Source organism: Lethenteron reissneri, chromosome 30 (assembly GCF_015708825.2).
Source record: "Lethenteron reissneri isolate LAM-NWPU_2019-01 chromosome 30, ASM1570882v1, whole genome shotgun sequence".
NCBI lineage: Eukaryota > Metazoa > Chordata > Hyperoartia > Petromyzontiformes > Petromyzontidae > Lethenteron > Lethenteron reissneri.
This window is the reverse complement of record NC_083808.1, coordinates 4,680,549-4,703,257: the sequence shown is the minus strand read 5'-3', so window position 1 is coordinate 4,703,257 and position 22,709 is coordinate 4,680,549. Positions and strand designations below refer to the sequence as shown.

Genomic DNA, 22,709 nt, shown 5'->3' with positions numbered 1-22,709 from the left:
ATGTGGTCACTCCGTACGCCACCGCAGCAAATGTTACGTGATCAATAAAAATAAACACGGGACTGAAAAATAAGGGCAATGTTACTTTAAGTCGATGGTATATTTAAAGTACATGTACTCAATGTTTTTTGAATTGTAATAAAAACAATGAAAAAAAGTACTCGGTGTTTTGAGCAAACTTCGTATCGGTCGAAGATGAATAATTAAAGTCACGTTTCTTTCTTCTACTCTTTACACGCCCCCCCCCCCCCCCGTGTACATATCGATCAGAAAACATGAACAATGACAAGTAACGTGGAACAAAAGGTGAAAAGTAAGCAAAGATTCACGGACAGATGACACGCTTGGCACTGCAGTTGAGAGGTGGGAAGCGGGCCACACGTGGATTACGGAACGTACGCAAATGTGAGACACAATATTGACCATCAAGGAGAGCAAGTGGGCTTAGGTAGGACATGGAGCTGGAAGGTTTGATGATGGTCCGGTGGATAAGACCAACAATGGAGTGGCAGCCCGAGAGGGTGCGTCCACCACCGAGCAGATGAAGCAATGGAATCGGCTTGTGTAAATTCGCATCGCTACACTTTGTTTGTTATTACATAGTTGTGGTTGTTTTTGGGGTTTCCCCCTCCCCCCCGCTTCCATTTGCTTCATTGTTGCACTTGCTTTCGGGGGGGGGGGGGGGCGTGTTTGCCTTGTCATTCTGGCGACCCAGGTCACCCTTTGAAAACAAAAGACTATCCTGGTCCATTATTCAGTTCTCACCTGGGTGCTTTAACAAAATAAACGTGAACTTGAGAATTGGCGACAGCTTTGGGGCAGGGGGGGGCGGGCGGGCTTTCATCCGGCAATGGATACATCGCGGCCGATAACGACGAAACACTGCCTGTGGCTTGTTCATAAGCACAGAACCCAACAGCGTCACGAACGTGTAAAAGAACAGGCTCCTGTGTGTGTTCAGGTTGCATCTCAATTGTCTACCGACAGAAAAAGTCATATTTCTCAATTACTCCAAACGAAGGCCCGCCAAGCCATTGTTAGTCCAAGTGCTGATAAGTGTATCACGCCGAGTACAATATATACAATGCATGCATGCGTAGAGGCAGCACAAACACAAATAAGCATCGGCATGCACTGAATCGCCGCAAGATTATTCAAATAACCCTTTTTAACATAACACGCAAATGTTATTCACGCTGCGACAGAACAAGCGAGACGCAAAAGGTGTTCACGGAATCCGCTCCGCTTCATTAAGAGTAACATCGGATATAGCTCTTCGACTGTGTCTCCACATGTAAATACAAATATTTAGAAGTCCATCGACTTATTGGCTTTCCAGACCAATACAGTATTATCCATCAGCAGTTTACTTAAGCAAGCACATATTCTCGGGTCATCATTTCGGGCCTTCTTCTGAGTCAGGCCTCGTATGAAGAACAAATGCTGCTGGGTTTCCAGATGTTAATGACAAGAGCACTCCATCGAAATTACGAGGGCCCTGTTCAATGCATACAGAAGAGCGTTCTGCTTAAATGTGCTTTTACCCACAATATTCCACAGTAAAGCATAATGCGTGTGTATGCTTAAGAGTTCCGTTGCAGTCGACACATGAACGTGGAAATGTATGGTGAACTTCTTTCGCACCGTACGTAGCCAACCGTGTTAATCGGAGGTGCGGGGAGAATGACAACAAACTAAACACAAAAAGCAGCTCTAAAGAAATGAGTTTTACATCTCGATTTAAAAGTGCATAGCCCGAGTGGCTTCCTAATATCGAAACGAAGAGCGTTCCAGACGGCCGCAGAAGCGCACATGAAAGCGCCACGCGATGCGGTGATCGTCTTTGTTCGATGGCCAGCCAAAAGCCACTGTGAGGATGACCAGAGTTCACGTGATGGTTCATTTGTGGCAAGCGCTTTGATAAGCTATAAGCGCAGCGCTTGCAGGTGTAAACGGAGCTAGAAGACACTGTCAAAGCTCTCTTCTCCAGGACGGCACACGCGAAATGTTAATTAACTTACAACACAGACGTTCGGCCAATGGATTCTGATTAACGTGTGTAGCGCATGTTTAAATTAATAGCGGCTCACTCAGGCGGGGCCCCTGCAATCAGAAACGAGCCACGCTCCTTCATACGATTATGATTGTAATGATGCTAGATGTTCATGAAAAGGGACATTTGCAAAAAACGCGGGCCATTGTGCCCAAGCAGAAATTTTGTAGAGACGCGTACGTTAAAATCAAATAAAAACGTATATGTATGCATCGAAATATACAGCGCAAATTTGAGCTAAACCCAAATCTTTTAACGAAAAAAAAACCACGAACAAATTTGCTGATAAGCCAGAGGCGCTATCTTTGTGTCAATAACATAAACAAATTGAACAATTGCTGGTATTTTCCAGCAAGTGCCTTCAAACCACCAAACCTGACAATTGCTGTAAATCTTTCACGGGCTAATCACACTGCGAGATCAGAAACAGCGCCGAGGCGACGGCAAACACCTGAACAATGGCAGCTTGCAGCCTGAGGGTTACACGTTAACAAGACATAACCGCGGTGGCGGCCCATTGTTTTGGAAAAGGTCCAGCCCAGGAGCCGGTCTTGGCCGCTTTATCTCCGCGTTCCACCCCACTCACTTAACCACCACCCTCCCCGCTAAGCCGCCCCCTTTCCACGCCACACTCTCACCGCAAGCGGCCAGGCAAAGGACGGCAAACGCCGGGACCTCGTTGAGCCGAGCTCCCGTTGAGTCGAGTTTGCGCGGGGAGATAAGTCCCCCCACCCACCCTTCCCCGTGAGTCGGTGTCTCCGCCAGGGCTATCTTATCGGCGTGGCTGGCGCGTGCCCTGGCCACAACCGATGCACGTGGCATCAGAACGCTGGCGGCATAAGCTGCTGCTGCTGCTGCTGCTCCTGCTGCTGCTGCGATCCGAGCCTCACCCTTCATTGCACCACTTGACTATACCCACCGACCCTGAGAGCCCCTCTGTGAATCTCCACTGCGTTGCATTGTCTGGAAAAAAATAAATCAGGGTTTACCGTGCACATCAAAATGACTTTTTTTTGTAGCCCCCCTAAATTATTAAATGGTGTTATGTAGCCGCTTTTTTGTTCGGATGAAATTAAATACGCTGCGTCTGTTTTGAAGCTTGTTTTTATGTACATGCATTTAATTGATTGTACGTGTTTCCATTACTATTTAATAGCGATCCTCTCTGCGTGTACGCACAGTGCGCACGGGAATTCCTTTTGGCACAGGGTCAAATTCTATACATGCATAAAAACAAGCACATTCGTTGAAACTCGTGTATACCGAATCGAGTAAAGGCTTGGGATATAAACTGTTTAAAATGATTTACTTGTGAAAATACAACGTGGACTTACTTGCCGTGTCACCCACATATCGGTCAACCCAACGCCTCCACAATAGGTATCGTTCTTAAAAATATGCTATCTATATACTGTGTCCTTGTTGCATAATATAACCTGTAGGTGCAACTAGACCACTCGGATCTGTTCATGCCAACAACGAGGACCAAATGCAGTCATCGCGACTTCACTCTAGACGCGACGGCGGTGGCACCCCCGGTCGAGATATTTACGCGCCGACTGAAAAACAACAGCGCGCACCTCGCACCGACAAAAGGGCCGAAAAACACTCGCTGAAGACGCACGGCGATTAGCAGCTCTCAGGGAACGTTCCCGATCATGGCACCGCCAACACGCGGCACCGTTGCAGGTACGCGCGGCTCTCGCAGCGGACTCACGTACGCGTGGGTTGGCAACGCGCGCACGCACAAATGTGTACAATGGAGAAGATCCCCTCCGTGACCTTAAGAGACTACTGTCGGGGGCAAGTGCTGTTAGCGAGTAGCACCGATGAAGGCCGGCGCGGTATACGAGGGGGGGATGGTTGGCCAGCACCATAGTGGCGATGTTTACACGCTACGCCAGGTACTCATTTGAGGTTGAGTCAACCTCGGGGAAGGCCCAGGAACTGTTCAGATAATCGTCATCCGTCCTTGTTGAACTTTGTTCGCACCGTACGTAGCCAACCGTGCTTATCGGAGGTGCGGACTAATCCTCGGACTAATTATGAATAAACTGAAGGATAATTACACGTAAGTAAAATCACTTAATGTGTGGAGCGGTGGCACACTGGTTAGCACACCGCTCTGTGATATTTTGAATGGTCCTGGCTGACCCCCGGTATGGTGAAATATGGTCAAACAACCCCCCACAACCGACGCGGCATATGCCTTCAAGCAATTAACTGACAAATGTCTGAAAATCATTAATTTCAGTTTTCAAATATAATTCTATGAATGTGACGAGTAGCTCGAACTCATATACAACCGGACATATTTATACACAGGCCTAATTGCTGTATTTGTTAAAAAGTCACTAATTTATAATATTTTCTACGGGAATCACGCGGCCACCTCTCTCTCAAACGAACATCTAAGAGCTGCGGCTTTCAGCCCCCAGAAACCTGAGAATCAGCCCCCTCTGATGAGGTCACAGGTTCCACTCTCGACGGAATGACTCCATTTGATATCGGCGACTTTAAGAGACATTCAGCGCGGCACTTAAGCATAAGAAGCGCACCGTCAATTCCCTCTCAACACTGCGAGGCCCTTTGATGTGAACTGTTTAGCCGAACAATGCTCGAGCCCAGCCGGCACTCGCGCTGATTTATGCCAATGGAACGTCGCCACCAACACGACCTTACGAGAACTCCAGCCACAAGGACAGATAACCTTTGCGTAAAACGTGAACAAACGATACGCCGTAATATACTGTCTTATAAAACATTATCTCGGAGGACAATAATTTCAGCAGGGTGGGGGGGGGGGGGAAGGGGTGGGGGGAGGGGGGAGAGGTGTGCGGAAAAAATTGCATTATTTCAAAACTTAACGCTCCGTGAAAGAAGGAGGTAATGCGGCAATCGAGCACGTGCCAAAGGGCCGATCCGAAACGGCTTCCGAGAAAGGCAGCAAAAAAAAAATTTTTTAGCGTTGTTTAAAAAAAAAAAAACTTCCTCTCAAATTCCATTACACCGTTTTTCATTAAACTCAGCAGCCATCATTAGTTTTAAAAGATAATAACTCGGCGCGCAGTGATAAGCGGACGGACGCGGCCGCTGCGAGCCCCACTGCGAGCACATTTCTTTGATTTTAATGCGTCTTGGGGAGAGAGGCGTCCCTGAGAGCAACTCTCCCCTGCTGGCGTTCGGGGAGGGGGGGGACGGACCTCCTAACGCCCACGACTCATCACGGTTGCCGCCTAAGCACCGTCGTTCAAACGCGCAAGATTTGCGGGGTCCAGCCACGTCGCAGGCAAATGTTTTGCTTCGTTTAAAAACGCGGTTCCGATGAAAAACTTTGAATGTTCTTAAATGAAATGAAAAGGACGGAGGGGGTTTTTATTTTTATATGTGAAAAATAAGGAGAAAAGTTCAATGGAATGCGTCGCCTTGAATTTTGCGAGACATGCGAATGGGACGTCTGTTCTCCGACGAGCTAGAGCAACAGCAGAAACAAACTTTGTTCCTCCTTTGAAAAATATTTAATCGTAAGAAGACTAAAAAAATAACTCGTGTATTACGGACCGCCGATATCTGCAAAAAAAGTTTTTAAAGACTCTTTCTTCACATTTTTTAAGTCCGTACCAAAACAGAAATATTTTTTTAAAATGCCAAGTTTGACCCGACGTTCCACTTCGCGTCGTGCACACCTGTTCTCACCTCTCTCGACAAATTAAACGCGATTGTAAAAAAAAGAAACACACTCGGAGCGCGACCTGTACAACCGTTCGTGTGATTCAATTACAAGGCATTTTTTTGTCATTTTGTTTTACGGCGAGAACATCACTCGAAAACGTAACCGATGCCTGCGGACGACGCCAACACACAGCGCAATGCAAAAACCGAAATGAGAGAAACACAGACAACCTCCTTACACTCCCTCTCTCTCTCTGCCCCCCCCCCCCGTCCCTGCTTCCAACCTTCTCCCCAAACTCGTTATCGCACCAACCCTGGTCCCACGCCGCGGCGAAACATCGACTAATTAAAATGTCAGCGTTTTAGGCTTGCAAGGAGATATCCAAAAGGTAGCGAGGAAATCAATCACCGGGACAGACCTGACACGGCGGGTTCTCTTGATGGAGTAAAAACAGGGAAAGCGACGCTCCTTTGAGCTTCCTCTCTCCCTCCTCCTCCTCCTCTCCTTCAGGAAAAAAAAAATCTCACCCCCCCCCCTTCCTCGTCGTCTTCTGGTGTCGCGACCCCCCCCTCCGCCCGCGTCGCCCCTCCACCCCAGCTCAGCTCAGCGAGCACGAGGCGACAGAGGAGCCACTTGACACACAACAAGGACAGCGGCAGCGGTGGCGAAGGCTGCCGCTCCGTAGCGGAGTCGGCGGTGGGATGAGAGGAGCGCAGAGCGACCGGCCCGCTCACGATGCTCGCTGCTTGCCCCGGGGGGTGGTGGTGGTGGTGTGTGTGTGTGGGGGGGGGAGAGACGCTGAGACGAGCAAACGGACCCGGAGCCACGGCTGCGGCGCAATTGGTCGGGTCCGCTCTCTAATCACGACTCGCATAAATAAACAAACGGAGCTGCGAGGGCTTGACGGAGCGGGGCGGGAGGGGAGGGGGGGGCGCACGCGGGTGTTGTTGGGGTTGCGGTGGTGGGTGGGTGGCTGGGTCGTGGAGGGCGCTTGTGAGCGAAACAAAGCATTCCTTAACACGACAATGGGATTCCTGTACTGGCCTTATCACTCTGGCTTTGGTCAACAGAGAGGCCTGTCGTTGGGTAAACAGGGGGGGAGGGGGGGAGGGGGGGAGGGGGGGACGGGGGGGAATCACAAAGCTGCCCCCCCGCCCCCCCTTTTATCCGGGATGCACCACCAACCCGGATGACACCACATTGTTGTTGCTGATGGAAATGAAAAGCTCTCGCCACACCGAGGGGACACTTTAAAAACAACACAAATCCGGAGCAGTTTTCTCATCATTGTCATCTCCATCTTCGCCGTCGCTTTGTTGTTGTTGTGTTTTTTTCTTCTTCGATTCTCACGACAACGACCGCAGCAGCAGCAGCAGCAGACGCGCTCGCACCTTCTCGGTCGTTTACAAAACGATCAACCTTAAATGTGCACCGTTCCGTAACAATACGCAAATGTTAACGGGTCAATTTGCGGGCAGGCGGGCGGGAATCTTAATCGGAATCACTGGCAGAGGTGTTTTGTAACATACAGTCCATTGTGCACTGTGGGAGACTGCTATGTATAATGTACACATAATATACATATACACGTCACACACACACGTGCGCGCGCTGCATTCTCGAGTAATAAAAAATTAATATATTCCTAAGTTGAACAAAATGAGGAGGGGGCAAATTAGACACATTCTCGAACGACTGTCCTAAAATAGGAAACAAACTAAAATGTCGTAAAAAACATTGAAGTCACCACGCACGTGGACTATTTATACCGCAGGGTTGGGCACAGCGCGAGAGCCCAAGAATGGAAATGTTCTCGCTGCGGCACGGGCAGGAGAACAGAGGCACGCCGCGCACAGGGCTCGGTAGAACACCCGATCCTGGCACCATCCTGACCCCCGGTTGTGTTAATGTCACGCGACGCGTGCGACAACGTGGCCACCCTCGAGTGGATCGTGGCGCCCCCCACACCCCCCCTCCTGCCCCCCAAAAAAACCAAGTCGTCTGAGTGCAGGTTATTGTTTTTTTGTATGGAAACCTACAGTCCGTTTTATGGAGAGAGAGAGAGAAAAAAAACCCGACGCGTTGACATTCGGCCGTGTGCGTCAAGAGCGGTGTCGTGCTCGATTTGAGCATTCAAGGTGGTGCTCGTCCCGCCCGGTTTGCAGTCGTCACCGAGCGAGTGGTGGAAATTCCACATTCCAATCGCAAGGGGCGATTTCTCTCCACACGGCAGAGCATTGGGGATCTTCCCCGCAACAACAAAAAAACAACGCTTGTTTTATGAACCCCCGGAGTGATGGTGAGCCGAGCGAACTCACAACCAGGATTTGTACTCGAGCACATTGAGAAGACGCATGGAGACTGACAAACAAATGGTGCAAGCGAGGCTTAAAATCGCACCAAGAAGCGTTGGGAGATATACGCTCGCGAACGACACTGAGCTCGAGATAGAGGAACAGGTGGGAGCAGAGCGCGTGGCCAAAGTTAGAGACCTCTAATTGACTGCTTGGACCAGCGAGTGGCCTTGGGCAGGACACCTCTGATTGGCACGGTTGACGATGTACGTTGCAAAATAAGTTCAACATACATACGACATGTCACGAGAAGGGGTGAAGGCCGGCGATCACAACTAAAGTAGCAGGAAGAGGGGCAGCCAAATGAGGGGACAAAGACAAAGATTCCCCGTATAGCCTTAACGGACTTTTGTGGCAAGTGCTGTTTGCAATCACCTATGAAGGCTGGCATGGCACACGAGGGGGTGAGTGGCCAACACCACTCCCGCCCGCCTTCGTCTCCCTAATCGCGATGTTTACACACTGCACCGGGTACTCATTTTGAGGCTGAGTCGACCTAGGGCAAGCCCAGGACCGGAAGGAACACACCCAAAGAGGACGACCACCACGGAGTTGGAGCAATAGAATGAGCTACGCGTGCAGGCGCTGGGTGGATTGTCACGCCGCAGGACTGTGCGAGACGGCGATGGCTCGGGGGACACCTCGATGCAGCAGTGGATTAATCGTGGCTTACCGTATTCTTCGTACGGCCGATGTTCACGTAGAACAACAGCTACGATTTGACATCGAGGTTGTTGAGCCAGAGAACTGCATCCCGGAGTAGCGGGGCGGTGCATCGCTGTGACGATGCCTCCGTCGTATTCGTGAATCTGGCACCGAGTCACTTTGTGATCCATGGTTTTGCTCCGGGCAACCGCAGTCGCTCACCAGAGAATGTTTCATTATTATTATTATCCATTTCTCCATCAATTATCTGCATCTGTCATGACTTGAACGGATGCGGTCTAGTGTTGCCCTCAATCATCAGCATCATCATCATTGTGGCTGATGATGATGATAATGATTACGAGCCATGACAATTAGGAGATTTTGCAATGGTGAGTTATTATGGAGTCAATATTGTGAACCAGATGCAGAACTGGTTCTAAGAAGGGGTAGATTGTTTCAAATTACCATGCCAAGGAGACACGCGTGGCTGTATAATTAATAAGGAAGGTTCAATCATTAATTCATTCATTCTTGCCAAATCGGCATTTTATTACACTACCATTCAATTCTTTATCAAACAGTGCAACCATTATACACACGTTGTGCAGTCCATCCCTTACACCAATCAATCTACTGTTAGATGAGACTCTCTTTACACTGTGTGCGGGTCGTAGGGGAGTTATTTGATATTTGATCAGTGTCGGCTATGGTGAGCGTTGGGAGCGTAGACTTGGGCGTATAGTACAGAACAACGTTCAATTTTGTTGCACTGTCATCTGCTGACCACCGCGCAAGCACTATGCAGGCTCGTCTTTGCTTAGCTTCTGAGATCTGATGAGATCTGATGAGATCGGGCACATTGTGGGTGATTTTGGTGACATTTTAGCTAGAACAGAGTATACTGTGCAATGCCAACACTAAGCCACCTCGTGCGCATGCTGGCGTTTGTTGCTTTGCAGTGAACTTATCACGCAATTGTACTCGGCGCAATCAGACCCTAACTCCAATGAAGTAATCACTTAAATTGTTTATTTTAAAAAAATTACGAGACGGAGAAGCTTAACTGGATCCACCATTTGACGCAATATTTCCACTCCGCATGTTCCCTTTCTTGTGTTTTGTCCAAAAGTGTGCGCAGTCCCTCGTTTAGTCCTGCGTGGGGTGAATTTCCGAAGAAACTCCCGGCTGAAATCAGTCGCGAGAACTTCCCCAGGGGGCCTTTCGCGACCACGAAGCGACGAGAAGGCGCGGCGTGGCTGCGGCGCGAACACAAACCGACGAGAGAGAGACGAGACGCGCAGGCTGCTGGGGAAACGAGACGGAGACGGGGGGGCCGAGGAAAGGAACTGTCAGCGATCGATGCAAAACCACGCGTGCGGAGGCGGTCGGGGGTGCGACGGAGGGTATAGCCAAAAAAAGAGAGAGTTGCAAACACAACAGTCACCGTCCGAGACAAAGAGCCACTGGTCCAAAGCGTGAAGACGAGTCGACTTTCAGCCGCAGAGAAATACATCATGCCACAACCGGGAGGCTCTCGCTCTCTCTCTCTCTCTCTCCCTCATCGTCTCCCTGGAGCTGAATTTTTATGAGGAAAGATGGGCTTGTTGGTTTAGACGGCTGGAGCAGTGTAAACACGCACCCGTGGGGCGCGCGGGAGTAAGGCGGCTGCTGACACGACAAGCGGACGGCGCACAAAGGCACCCCTGACGGTCGGCGCACACGAGAGCTAAGAGGGCCTTTCTATCAGAGGGGTGGCAGAAACGTCACTCTTTTTTTTTCTCTCTTCCGCGGGATTTCATGTCGAGGGGCAACGGGTAACGCGCAGTCAACAAAGTCACAAGCGACTCAGAAGAAGCCCTCCCTCTTGTTGTGGTGGTGGCGGCGGTGGCGGTGATTTATTTATTCACCCCGTAACCTCTCGTTTCCAAAACTTTCTCAGCCGACGACGCACGCCGTCGTCCGCCAAAAAGACGCCGCGCTTTGTAAACACGGACAGAGAGAGAGAGAAAAAAAAACGCGTTTGGCAAACGCGCGTGACAACGAGGACGACTCTGCCGGACCAAGCGTGGCCCCCACGCAATAAAGCCCCAGCGGCACCGCGTGATGCGAAGGCGATGGTTGTTTATCAATTCGGCCGCAGCACCTCCCTACGTCAAACAATCTTAGCGGCACATGCCCCACAGCGCAACTGTCTAATGTCCTTCTCGACCACGTAATTGCCAATGTCAATATCTGCAATTGCAAATCGGTATTGCTTAATTACAATGCACGGCACTCCTTGCGTCCTGATCTAATAGGTGTTTTTCTTTGGGTACGGAGCTGGCAAGCTATAAGTGACCCCGGTGCGTTTCAATGACTATACTGTATCTGTATGGGCACAAGTAGAGCACTGACCTTCCACAGTGAAGCCGGGTCGTCGTTCATTCAATATCCAAGGCCCTCTTAAGCCAAGGTAGCCTTCCATTATACCATTTGCCAGGTCACACCATAATAGCCACGCTGCCTGCTAAATGGTCTCCTATAAATGGTAGTCATGTTGTTGTTTTTTAAATAAGTAAATAATCAAATGAGCAAAACAATAGATAATGAATGCAGGCAAGGGGAACATTTTTACTCATTAAGCATTAATGAACAAATGGAGAAAAAAGAGGCAGTCACCTACGGGATCAGCGAAGCAAGAAAGGAAGGAAAGAATGAACGGCACATTAAATAAACAATCAAGTACACGTGCGTTTTGCTCACCGAGAGAAGGGCGACGTTCAGCTGATACCGGCGAGATCCACCGGGTGGTGATCATAAAGCAAGGGTCTCTATTTTGCCGTAAATTCACGGGAAAAATAGAGTAGCAATAATTAAAGCTGCTACTTATTAATGTCCTTAATCGCAAGCGTGACTTATTTGAGGTGCGCTCACTTTACGGCTCAAAATCTGAGCGAGCTTAACGAGACACGAAGATCGTACAATTATACAAAAGGCACACTTTGTACTCCTCGTCAATACCCGGGGCCCGGCTTAAATCGGCGCCGCGTTAATTGTAAACAGATTGACTCTTGTACGGCTAATGTGTCCCCATCATGTGCTGGGCTGATTACGCACCGCACCGGGAAATCCGGTAATAAACCGTGGCGACGCGGCAACGTTTCCAGGCTTTCAATGGGATATTTTTTCTTTTTTTGTGCGGGAGGAATTCACTCTCTCTCTCGAGCCCATGCGGACATTCAAACAGAAATCGATCCGATGCCTCCGCGACGTTATCGACGACTTGTAAAAACTCACGACGATGATGACCAGGATGATGATGATACTGGAATAATGATTACTATTGGCTTGCCCACGCCATTCACCGTATGGTCAATTCCAAATCAAATGTGCCTACCGTCTCTGCAACAACATTACATTATACTTGGAAAGAATCATAAGGATGATGATGATGGCGATAATGGCGATGATCATGATGATATCATAGTAATGGCTTTGATGGCTTTTTTTGTTCCATGACAAGACATGAGAGCGGCTGCTCTCTCTGTCACTTTCCTCCACGGATGTAAAAAAAAAATCATTCCGCCGTCTCTGCAACATTATACGGCGTAACATTTATGAATAATCGATGACGACGACGATGACGACGATGATGACGATGATATCAGAGTCGCGGATTGTGTCAATTTTTTTTTGCCCACGACGGGGGGGTGGGGTGGGTGGGCGACGATCGGTTTTCGCTCCCTCTCCGAAAAGCGGACGCGGGCGCACGGAGCGTAACGCGCGGGGAGTGGGAAGACATCAAGGTTAACCGTGTGCGTAAACGCCGTATCGACTGCGGGAGCGGGCCCATGCATCACGCCCCGCGCCGGTGACAGGCGAGGGATGCGCAGAAATGAGGCCACTATTAAAGCCGCCGCCACCGCCGCCGCCGCCGCCCTCTCGGCGCCCAGCTGGTGCAACACAGCCAGCCTCCTCCTCCTCCTCGTCCTCCTCGCTCTCCTGAAGTTGCATCTGCAAGCGGAGGCCGCCACCACCACCGCTGCCCCCCCTCCACCCCCCCGTCTGTCAACTTGTGCAGGGCGTCATTACAGTATCGATGATAAAAAAAAAAACCACTACGCCTAATTACAGTGTGACCTCATGTGTTTGTGTGTGCTTATACAAAATGAAATCATGGCTGTGAAATGTTTTTATTTATTTTTTTAAAGCAAGCTCTGTGTGGGTGTGAGATGTTTGGATGTTTAGGGCTTAGCAACTGTGGGCTTCACTCAGGGAAGATGCCTGAGAGAGTGGATGTTTGGCCAAACGTGATTGTGTGTCCAGTGTATGCGGGTATTCTCCAGTATACATGCTCCTGCCGATGTTTAGAGAACGAAAAAGAGAGAGGGAGGAATGGCTGGGAGAGGCCTCTGGTGAAAAGCATCCCAGAGTCTTTCGTTTTGTTTAACATTCCAGCCCACGGTTGTTTTATTTGATGAAAGCTGGGGGTGTTATCATTCCACATATTTTATCGCTTAAGCTAAAAAGCACATCCTGAACCTTCGAGACCCCTTAAAACTATTTTTCACATTTTCATTATCAAAAGAGGGTGCCACTGGCTCTTTTGTGTTTTTTTGTATTGTTTTTGTTTTAATGCTTACTGTTATGAGCGCCAAAAAAAACCTCCCTGCGATTAAACGAGTCAATAATGGCCACGGCCGCTCAGTCCAGCCTTAATCTAAGGAAGCTATTGTTTATCCACAGTGAGCCTCACTCCACACAATGCACGCCCCCCCCCTCCTGCCCCAACACGTGAAAATCTATATGCAATGGCAAGAAGATAGCCGTTGCTGATAAGTTCACATTATTCATAAAGCTTAGGCACAGCCGACCTGTCCCTCTGAAACAACACAGCTCCTTTGCTATCTCCAGATAAAGGCCAGCGCCACGACAGCTGCCTCGAGTACTTTCTGACCTTTACAACGCTGCTAAGTAGTTTGATGACGTACAGCATATCTGCTCAAAAAGGCCGAGAGACTGCGCTGTAAACAGCAACAGCAGCCATCGTGGGATCTCCCTTGCCAGCATCAAAATATAATAATAGGTTTGACCCTTTCTGGCAATAAAACGCCAGCGGTGTTAAGATGTTAAAACACCGAACAAGAAACCTTCTGCAAGCAATCATGTCTGCATTAACCACATGTACTTGTGGTGAACATGCAAACAAGAAAACATGCTCTGGTAGTATGTGATGCATTGTCTTTAAAACCGATTAGTCCACACCAGAGACAGCTTTCTTTATTAGAGCCTCGTCTCAAACAGTGTTCGACCAGAGGACGCCAAAAGGCGAACAGCACAAAGACGATGCACTATCAGGACATTGAGAGTTCGAGGTGAGCAGCTACATCGTGGGACCTCCCTTGCCAGCATCAAAATATAATACTAGGTTTGACCCTTTCTGGAAATAAAACAGTTGTGTTAAGATGTTAAAACACCAAACATAAACCTTTTGCAAGGAATCATGTCTGCATTAACCGCAGCAGCCGCAAAAAAGACCTCTTTTGCCATTTAATACACAACACAAGCAATAGCAAATGTATTACAGGAAACGTCCTTGCCAAACATTGCGTGGTTCACCACCAATGGTGCAAGCAAGCCTAACTGCTAATGAGACACTGAATGTCGACACAGGGTCAGAGTTTGCTTGGATTTAACCAATACTGCTTATTTTATGCACTCCCAGAAGGCCGTGCAGGTTGTATAAAAAATAAAAGGGTTAAATTTTTTACGTGCATAGATAAATATGCGGGGAGGAGGTGGTACTTATTTTATTTTTTTGTATTCCTTAACTCTGACCCTAAATAATGCTCTACATCCGATTCGCGTGGTGGTGTACTAAAATATGTTTTAATAACAGGCACTTTTAAAATTAAAAGCAGTGATGCAGAAATGCTACATTACTATTTTTTCAAGCAACGTGCAGGCATTGTCCTAAATGCCGGCATTAATAAGATCATAAAGGATATGTCCGGACTGCACCTTGCCCAGAGTTAAGGCTTCCTTTGGTGGATAAATAGCAGGGATTATGGCTTATCACAGAGGGCCTAAGAAAATGGGGAAGTGAACAGTTACTCTACCTAATGTGAGTTAGTCATGGATGGGAGATGATAGCAATATTTTTCTATGACTTAGACAATTCATTCTGTCGGATTCTGACAGCATGAACGGCAGTCCAATAGAACTTAAAAGAATGTGTCCCATTATTTCGAGCAACACTTGAAGTAATGACAGTGAAAGGTAAGCGACAGCAGCGACAGCAAAAAAAAACCGGTTCAGGCCTGCTGGAAACAAGATCTGAACATTGCCGCTGGAAGAAAAAAAAACGACCCCGGCAGTTTGATATGCAAGCGTACACACAATGACTGACAAAAGAAATTGGGGGTGGAAAAAAAACACACTCACGAGATGTATCATGTCCGGAGTGTAAGGGGTTATGAATTTTCACGTTTGTTTTGGGCATCTGTTTCTCCTGTGGAATTGCTTTCAGGCATTTGCCTGTCGGAGCGGCTTGCGGACAAACACGGCTCGATGCAATCACGCACGGCAGGCGCCCGCGAGCCTGTGACCGCGCATGCACCACCGTGCTCCACACGACACACCGAGCGTCCGACGCAAAGCCCCCCCCACCCCCCCAGCCATCACCGCCACCGCTCAATGTGCGCACGCACGCACGAAAGTGAAAGCAGGGTGACGGGCTGTTGGATGGTGAGGGGCGGTGGACGAGTGTTGCTGGGGTGGAGAGAGGAGGATGCGTAGGAGGAGCGTAAAGAACGGCCCATGGGGGCTGGGGATGGGTGAGGCTGTGGGGGTGGAAGGGGGGGGGCACAGGCAAGCGGGGGCAGACGCTGGAGATGAGTGGCCCCCACGGGAGAGAACCAACGACACAATGACACCCCGCCCAAGAGCAACCCCCCCCCCCTCCCGCAAGGCCCCAACCAGACGCGGATATGTCTTCCTGTCTCCTCTGCTTGGCGCTGTGTTTTGTCTGGGCTCTCTTGTCACTTTCACCCCGCGACCCGCGGACAGAATCCGGGTCCCCAGAGAGACTAACGTCCCGCCCCACCACCACCACCACCGCCCCACCACCACCACCACCACCGCCGCCGCTGCTGCCGCTAACCGACACGATGCGCTTTACATCGGTCGCTCGTCCCGCTCTCAATTTCCCGGCTGCACACTTAACCTCACGTGCGAAAACGCGCGCGTGCGCGTGCGTGCGAGCGTGGCACGCGCACACTTGCGCGCGCGCATTATCTGCATTAAATATCTGTCTGGCTGAGTTTTTTTTGGGTTTAATTTGAGACAACGCTCTAAGGCAGACAACCGCTTTTGGACGAAAACATTTTTGTTACGATCTCACCGGTGGAGGTGATGGAATGAGAGCGGTTTTTGTAATAGAGATTCAGGAGCAGGTTTTCTTGCGCTTGTTGTATGTAATTACACCTACATTACCTGCCACTGACAGCAACTTTGCTTGCCTAAAAGAAAATTAATTTGCATGTTTTCAATAAATTAGATCTAGCCACAGCTCAACCAGCGCCGAGCACCAGATGAGATGGAGATTGGAATAACATACCCCCTCTTCCTTTCTTTCCGATTAGCTTGATACGGACCACATACAATTAAACACAGGGGAACGCTAAATGCCACTGCAGTTTATAATAGTGTAAAAATAAACACCTACAACCTTTTTAACTCACTTTTATTTGAAGATCTCCGTGTTAATTGTGGGGGTTGTTTGACTATACTTCACCACACCAGTCAGTACGGGTTTGTAAAAAGGGGGGGGGGGTGATCACACAGGGCCGTTTGAGATATCACTCAGCGCTGGTGTTAGCCACGCACGGGAATAGAACTCGGGTCACCAGGTTAACAGCGCAGTACACTAACCACTGCGCCATAAATCCACGCACAGCAATAATAATAACTTGGCTTTTTTTGTACGCAGGAAAGCCTTGCGGAGTCTCACAACTCTTTTGGAGGAGGGCCCTACATTTGGATGTATGGCCAATTCGATTACAGATTGTTTGTAAGCGGATACCAATAGAACCTGGATAAACCCATAGGGAAGAGTACTCAAATATCCACGCAGATAGATTCAATCCATTCTTATCCTGCCATCCCCTGGCCATGTCACGGTTCAAAGCATTCACCCCCTGGGTACTGGTTGTTGACTTTATAACCAGCCCCCAATTCCAGCCTAATAATCATGAAATGCAAAAAAAAACGCCAATGCCTCAAAATCACACGGGCAGGATCAGCATCTTAGTCTGTATGAGATCAACAAGAGGTTGAGCCGTGTCATGCAGACGAGTTCACAAACCTACTTGCTGTACTTCCATCTCCTGGTGAAATCGCAGCCCGGTGGGTATGGGAATTTCACAAATCTACACGGCGAGCCGATTCAATGGCAGTGGCACAGCCTAGCGATAGTGCGTATGCCACTCGTTGCAGAGGTTTGCGGTTCAAATTCAGTGGCCCCCCTGATTAATACTGCAGGTGTTAGAACCATCATACTACTACGGACCGCACGTCTCCACAGTGGACTTTAAAGATCCCCTGATGTCATTTGCAAGGGTAGGCCAATGTGTGCCGACATGACAGCCCATAATTTTCCATAATTAAACAATTTGCCTGCAAATGTTTCAATTAGGATTATACACAAAGCAATCATCGCCCCCTACTGGCGAACTAATTCCCCAGGTCACGGATGAGACTAATCCCGGTCTCTATAGAGTTCCCAGCTGGAGTGGAAGATGGAAGCCTTCGCGCGGCCCATTCCGTAAAGTAATAAGTCACGACTGATGACATCAAACCCGGCGACCAATCATCGATAGACCGTCTTTCCGATCTCCAGAACGGCAACTCAAACTGGCGAAACGAAGTAAACTTGAGGTGTCAACCGGCCACTGCGTGCGGAGTCTGACGGCGGCGCCGTATGGGCAACGCACGCGCGAAGAAGAAGACGAAGAAGGACCGCTTTTAACCGTTGGTGCCCGAGCGCTCGCGTTCGCCCGACGAAAAACCGCGTTTGCCTCTCAACAAGCGGCCCAGACCCACGCCTTCAATAAGTCGTGCACACGCCTGGCACGTTGCTTCAGCGGCTCTGTTTCGCGTTGATAATCGGCGTTCGAGGAGTGCGGGTGGCATTAGCCTGCCGTTAGCAAGCGTCTGTGGGCAAGATGTCGTTAGCACACAAGCAGATATCATTAACAGCGTGCCATCAATATTCCTCATAAAAGCTGACCTTTTAAATCTTAATCAACTAAATGCTGTCAGATGGTAATAATGTCATTAATTCCATTCTGTGGCATCCCTCCCTATCAATTAACATTAATTAGTTGCAGCGGGTTTTCGCTTTTCTCTTTCTCTCGCTGTGTAAGTGGCTAAATGAGAACTAATGTGGGTTAAACAGATTCCACTAAACATGCTATTTGTACTTCATTTGCAAACAATTGAATTTTTTTCGGTGTTTTCTAACCGCGATGTACTTTACGGTTTTCATTTTTCGTGTGTATATCACCCTGCGTGCCCGCAGAGGATGCGATTCTGCTTGCTGCAGCTCAAAGTGGCCGTGCTACCTTTGCACAGGAATGGTTCCCATGCTGACATGCTGTGTGATCTCTTCCAGCATCTAACTCAATGACCTTCCTATCCGGTATTCCATGGTGCGCCAATGAAAATGGTCAAGCATTGCTTCGTGCTGATGGTATTTTGCACAACGTGTGTGCATTTCGCTTTATTTTGATAAAAAAATCAGCAAAGTGGGAAGAAGGGGGATAGGTGGCTAAGCTGGTACCACTGAGATTCTGGGTTCGCAATCCAGATTTCAAATGCCTCTCATCAAACTGGGTTCTCAAGCTGAGTGAGTTGATGGCCTTAGTCCAGTCTCCAATGACTGCACACACACAACCTCCCCTCCGCCACCACTTTTAATCTTGTTCTCCACTTAATTAGGCTAAATTCCAGCTCTGAAAATTAGAACCCATCAATTTGACTGCCATGCGACTACGAACATTACTCTCGGTGGCAGAGTGGTGGGCGGGGGTAGGTGCTGCCACCCACGTTGGGCCACTCGGGCAGCTCCACGGCGTACACTTCCATGGACCCGTTCTCTCCGAAACAAAAGGGCCCCCCAAACTGCTCGGTGAGAGAACCGAAACGGACGCTTAGTCTGTTAACGCCAAAATCACAGTTGAAATGAGATTAAAATTGGTGGCCGGAAACCAAAAAAGGAAACGATATATATATACACGTAACAAAAATAAAATACTCAACCGATGGGCTTAAAAGCGTTCATAGCACCATTGCAACTCAAAAGCTTTGCATCTCTGAGTGTGCCCGTCCCAAGGCTTGAACCCAAAATCCCAGAAGTGTTGGCTCAGTGCCCCGACAAGAGCATTAGCTTCCTGAGACAGCCAGCCACCCCGACTAGACCGCAATAATGCAGGCAATTATACGCTTTACGTGGAGCCTGCATTAAGCTAAAAACTGTAGCGCGTTTAGTGTGGGCGTTGCACCTGGACACAGCAACTCGTTAAAAACGTTGCTCTCTTAGGGTCTCCAATGCAATAAAGTGAAACTATATATGCCACACTCTTGTTTAGGGCATAAGGTATAGGTGAATTAGTGAACAAACACCAAAAAAAAGGGTGCATAGTCTTTGACAAATAAGAAAAGTGAATGGGCTCGCACAGGATTACGTCGCTGGACACGATGACTGCCGATGGATGATGAGTCAAGTCAAATTAAAAATTTGAATTAATCTGCAGCCACCTTCTGGCCTAGATCCGCCATGCAAGGCACCCTTACTTCGATTCACAATGGAATACCGTTAAAACAAATGGAAGGGAGTATACATTCGAAAGCACGAACGCAATTCATAAAGTAATCTCCCGCCAGCACCATCGACACTTTTCCCGGCGACGGGATGGATGTGACGCGTGATGGAAGGAGAGAATGCGCCCAAAAGATGACGACCCACTGTGAAGACGGAGCTATTGGATGGGTTCATGGGTCTTAGCGGCGATGGAACATACGGAATGGCAATGGTGGGCGGGGGGGGGAGGTGAGGGGGGCATTCATCTAGCAGTGGATAGACAATGGCAGATGATGATGATGATGATGATAGGGTACAGGGATTTGGACAATAGATTGCACAATAACGATCGGACAGAGTTGGAGATCATCCCATTCGTAAGAGACCACCCTTCCGTGCAGGCAGCAGTGCACTGGTAATCTATGCAGAGCGGCGCATGAGTTCATTGTGCAATGAGTACGTCATTTATTTTCCACGGTGAGTCACGTATGTGTATGCACGTATGTAGTGGCGAGTGACAGGGGAACCGGTCTTGGACCTGCCCCTATGTCGACTCAGCCCTAAACGAGTACCTGGTGCTGTGCGTGAACATAAGCACTGGGGAGGCGACCAGGCGTGACGCCGGCAATGCCCACAACTCTGTGCACCGTGCTAACCTTAACAGGTGCTCACCAACAGCACTTGGACGCCGAGGTGGTGAGATATTAACTACCTCGCCTGGTGTACAGGAGGTTGTGGGTTCTATTCCAACCCCGACGCTTGTATATTTGGAATTTGCGTGTCTCCCTATGGTCGCGTGCATTTTTCTCCGGGTCCTCCGTGTTTTCCCCCTCCGCATGTGGAATCAACAGCATTTGGCTGCCACTATACATCTCCAAGTGATAAGCTACTACTTCATTGGGCGATCATTTGTGGCCAGGTCGCTTCCACAAAAAAGAGCTACATAGCTCAGTGGGCCTTACCTGGTAAAATAAAAAGAGTCTAATAGTTTTTCACTTGCCCCAGCAGTCTGTGAAAGGCCCTTCGGGAGGCCTCTGTCTCCATTATAGCAGCGCCCAGCACAAGCTCCCTCGGCAAGCGTGAGCGAACGCATCTCGACTCTTCACCCACCGCCGCCTTTGAGCTGACTGCAAAATCTACAACACTTTTGCCAATTATCACAAACAGAAAGGATTACTTGGGCGCTCGTTGCGCTTTCGTCGCCGCAGTCCACCGGTCGCAGCCCTCTTCCTGGCGGCGGCGGCGTGGTGTTTTTGGGTTTTTTGCACGCGCGGCGATTCACGAAGAGCGACTCGTCAAACCGAGCCCTTCCGCGCCCGAGCGCAAAGAGCAGCTCAAGACACAAAAACACAGCCGCGTCTCCTTGGCACGCGATCGCCCTGCGGACCCAAATCGCGCACTCACGCACGCGCGTGCGTGCATGCCCCATGTGGCACTAAGGCGCACGTGTGTGTGTGTGTGCGGTGGTGTCGCGGTTAGCGCGCTGCGCTATGAACCCGACGACCCGGGTTCGATTTCTGCCCATGGCCAACACCAGTGACAGATTATCTGATCCGGTCATGGGCTTCCCCTAGGTCGACTCGGCCTCAAATGAGTACCTGGTGTAGGTGTGTAAACATCGCCACTGGGGAGACTAAGGCGGCCGGGCGCGGTGTTGGCCACCCACCCCCTCGTGTGCCGTGCCGACCTTCATAGGTGCTCGCTCACAGAAACTTTCCCCAACAGTCTGTGTCACAAAAAAGCCAGCCGCCTATTGACTTTGGCTGCCCAGTGACCCCGAGGGTTGGGGTTTTATATTGGGGGGGGGGGCTCACCTGCAGGGAGGGCTGCTTGTCGTTGACCTTCTGTGGCTTGAGTGACGCGGCCTGGTGCTGCAGGAGATACTGCCGAGCCATCGCCTGCAGTGCCTGCATTGGCGTAGCCACACGCACGCGCGTATACACACACGGGCACACACACACGTGCGCACAGAGACAAAGATTCCAACTTTAGGCTCAGAGGCTGTTGCAGACAAGTGTTGTTGATAATAATGAGCATCTATTAAGGCTGCCAAGATGCACGATGGAGCAGTGTGGTTATTAACATGCTAGCCACCCCAATGCAAATGTTTGCAACACTGAATTAGGTGCTAATTTGAGGTTGAGGTGACCCAGGAGAAGCCCATGACAGGTTTGAATACCAAAATGCTATAGATGTTTTGCGTGGCCAGGAATCTATCCCAGATCGTTGGGATTGTATTCTATAGCTCTAACATTGTCAATGTTCACCCCACACACACAGACAAAGACAAATACTCTACCCCAGTATAGCCTTCAATAGACTGTTGCTTCAAGTGTTATGACGGAGTGCCTATTAAGGCCGGATGGCACACAAGGGGTTGTTGTGGCTAGCATCACAACCAGCCGTATCTATCCCCCAGTGCTGATGTTTACCCATCGCACCAGGTACTCATTTAAGGGGAGTCCTGGGACCAAGCCAGATAATCACCACTGATGTTAGACGTGGCTGAGAATCGAACTCAGGTCACCATGTCCATAGCTCAGTGCATCAACCACTATACATTACTGCTCCCCACAGACACACACACATCGTCACACACACACAGACAAGTACAGACGCGCAGGGAATTAAATGTGTCAAATGGCGATCTCTGGCCAATGCCATCGGGCATCACAAGGAACCCACGAGGGAGGGAGATGGTGGGGGGGGGGGGACGTGGGGGGGGGGCGGGGGGGGCGGCAGAGCGTCCCATGTTTGCCAGATTTCCCCGGTCAGGTGTGCCCAGCGGAGCTAATTGGTGGGGAAATGGGTTTATGTTTTATTCATATTGACAGCGACGAGACACACCTGGGATGGGGGGCAATTGCGAAGTGGAACACGTAAGTAAATAAATAACTCCCGCGCTCCGTGGGGCCCGTCGCCACTGCGAGGGAGCCCACCGGGCACTTTTCATCCATCATCGCGAAAAATCTGCGATAATAATCACGGCGGCCACAAACACTTGTTGACCGAGGGCAAAAGCAGCCAAGCAGGCACGGGGCCACTCTGTGAAGGGTTCCCACCACTGTCGCCGTTGTGACGGACGTGCATTTTGCGAACCAGGTGGAAACAAGGGGGGGGGCAGGGGGGGCACATTCAGGG

General features: G+C 49.6%; 1 protein-coding gene across 7 annotated transcripts in view; it reads right to left on the bottom strand.

Annotated features, from left to right (window-relative positions):
* The window catches only part of LOC133349435 (forkhead box protein P1-like), a 267,516-nt gene that overhangs the window by 89,980 nt on the left and 154,827 nt on the right, over window positions 1-22,709 (bottom strand). For all 7 annotated transcript variants that reach the window (XM_061562858.1, XM_061562865.1, XM_061562859.1 and 4 more), the window contains one exon: window positions 21,383-21,475. In XM_061562858.1, coding sequence (XP_061418842.1) covers window positions 21,383-21,475 — 93 coding nt within the window. The remainder of the gene's footprint in view (window positions 1-21,382; window positions 21,476-22,709) is intronic.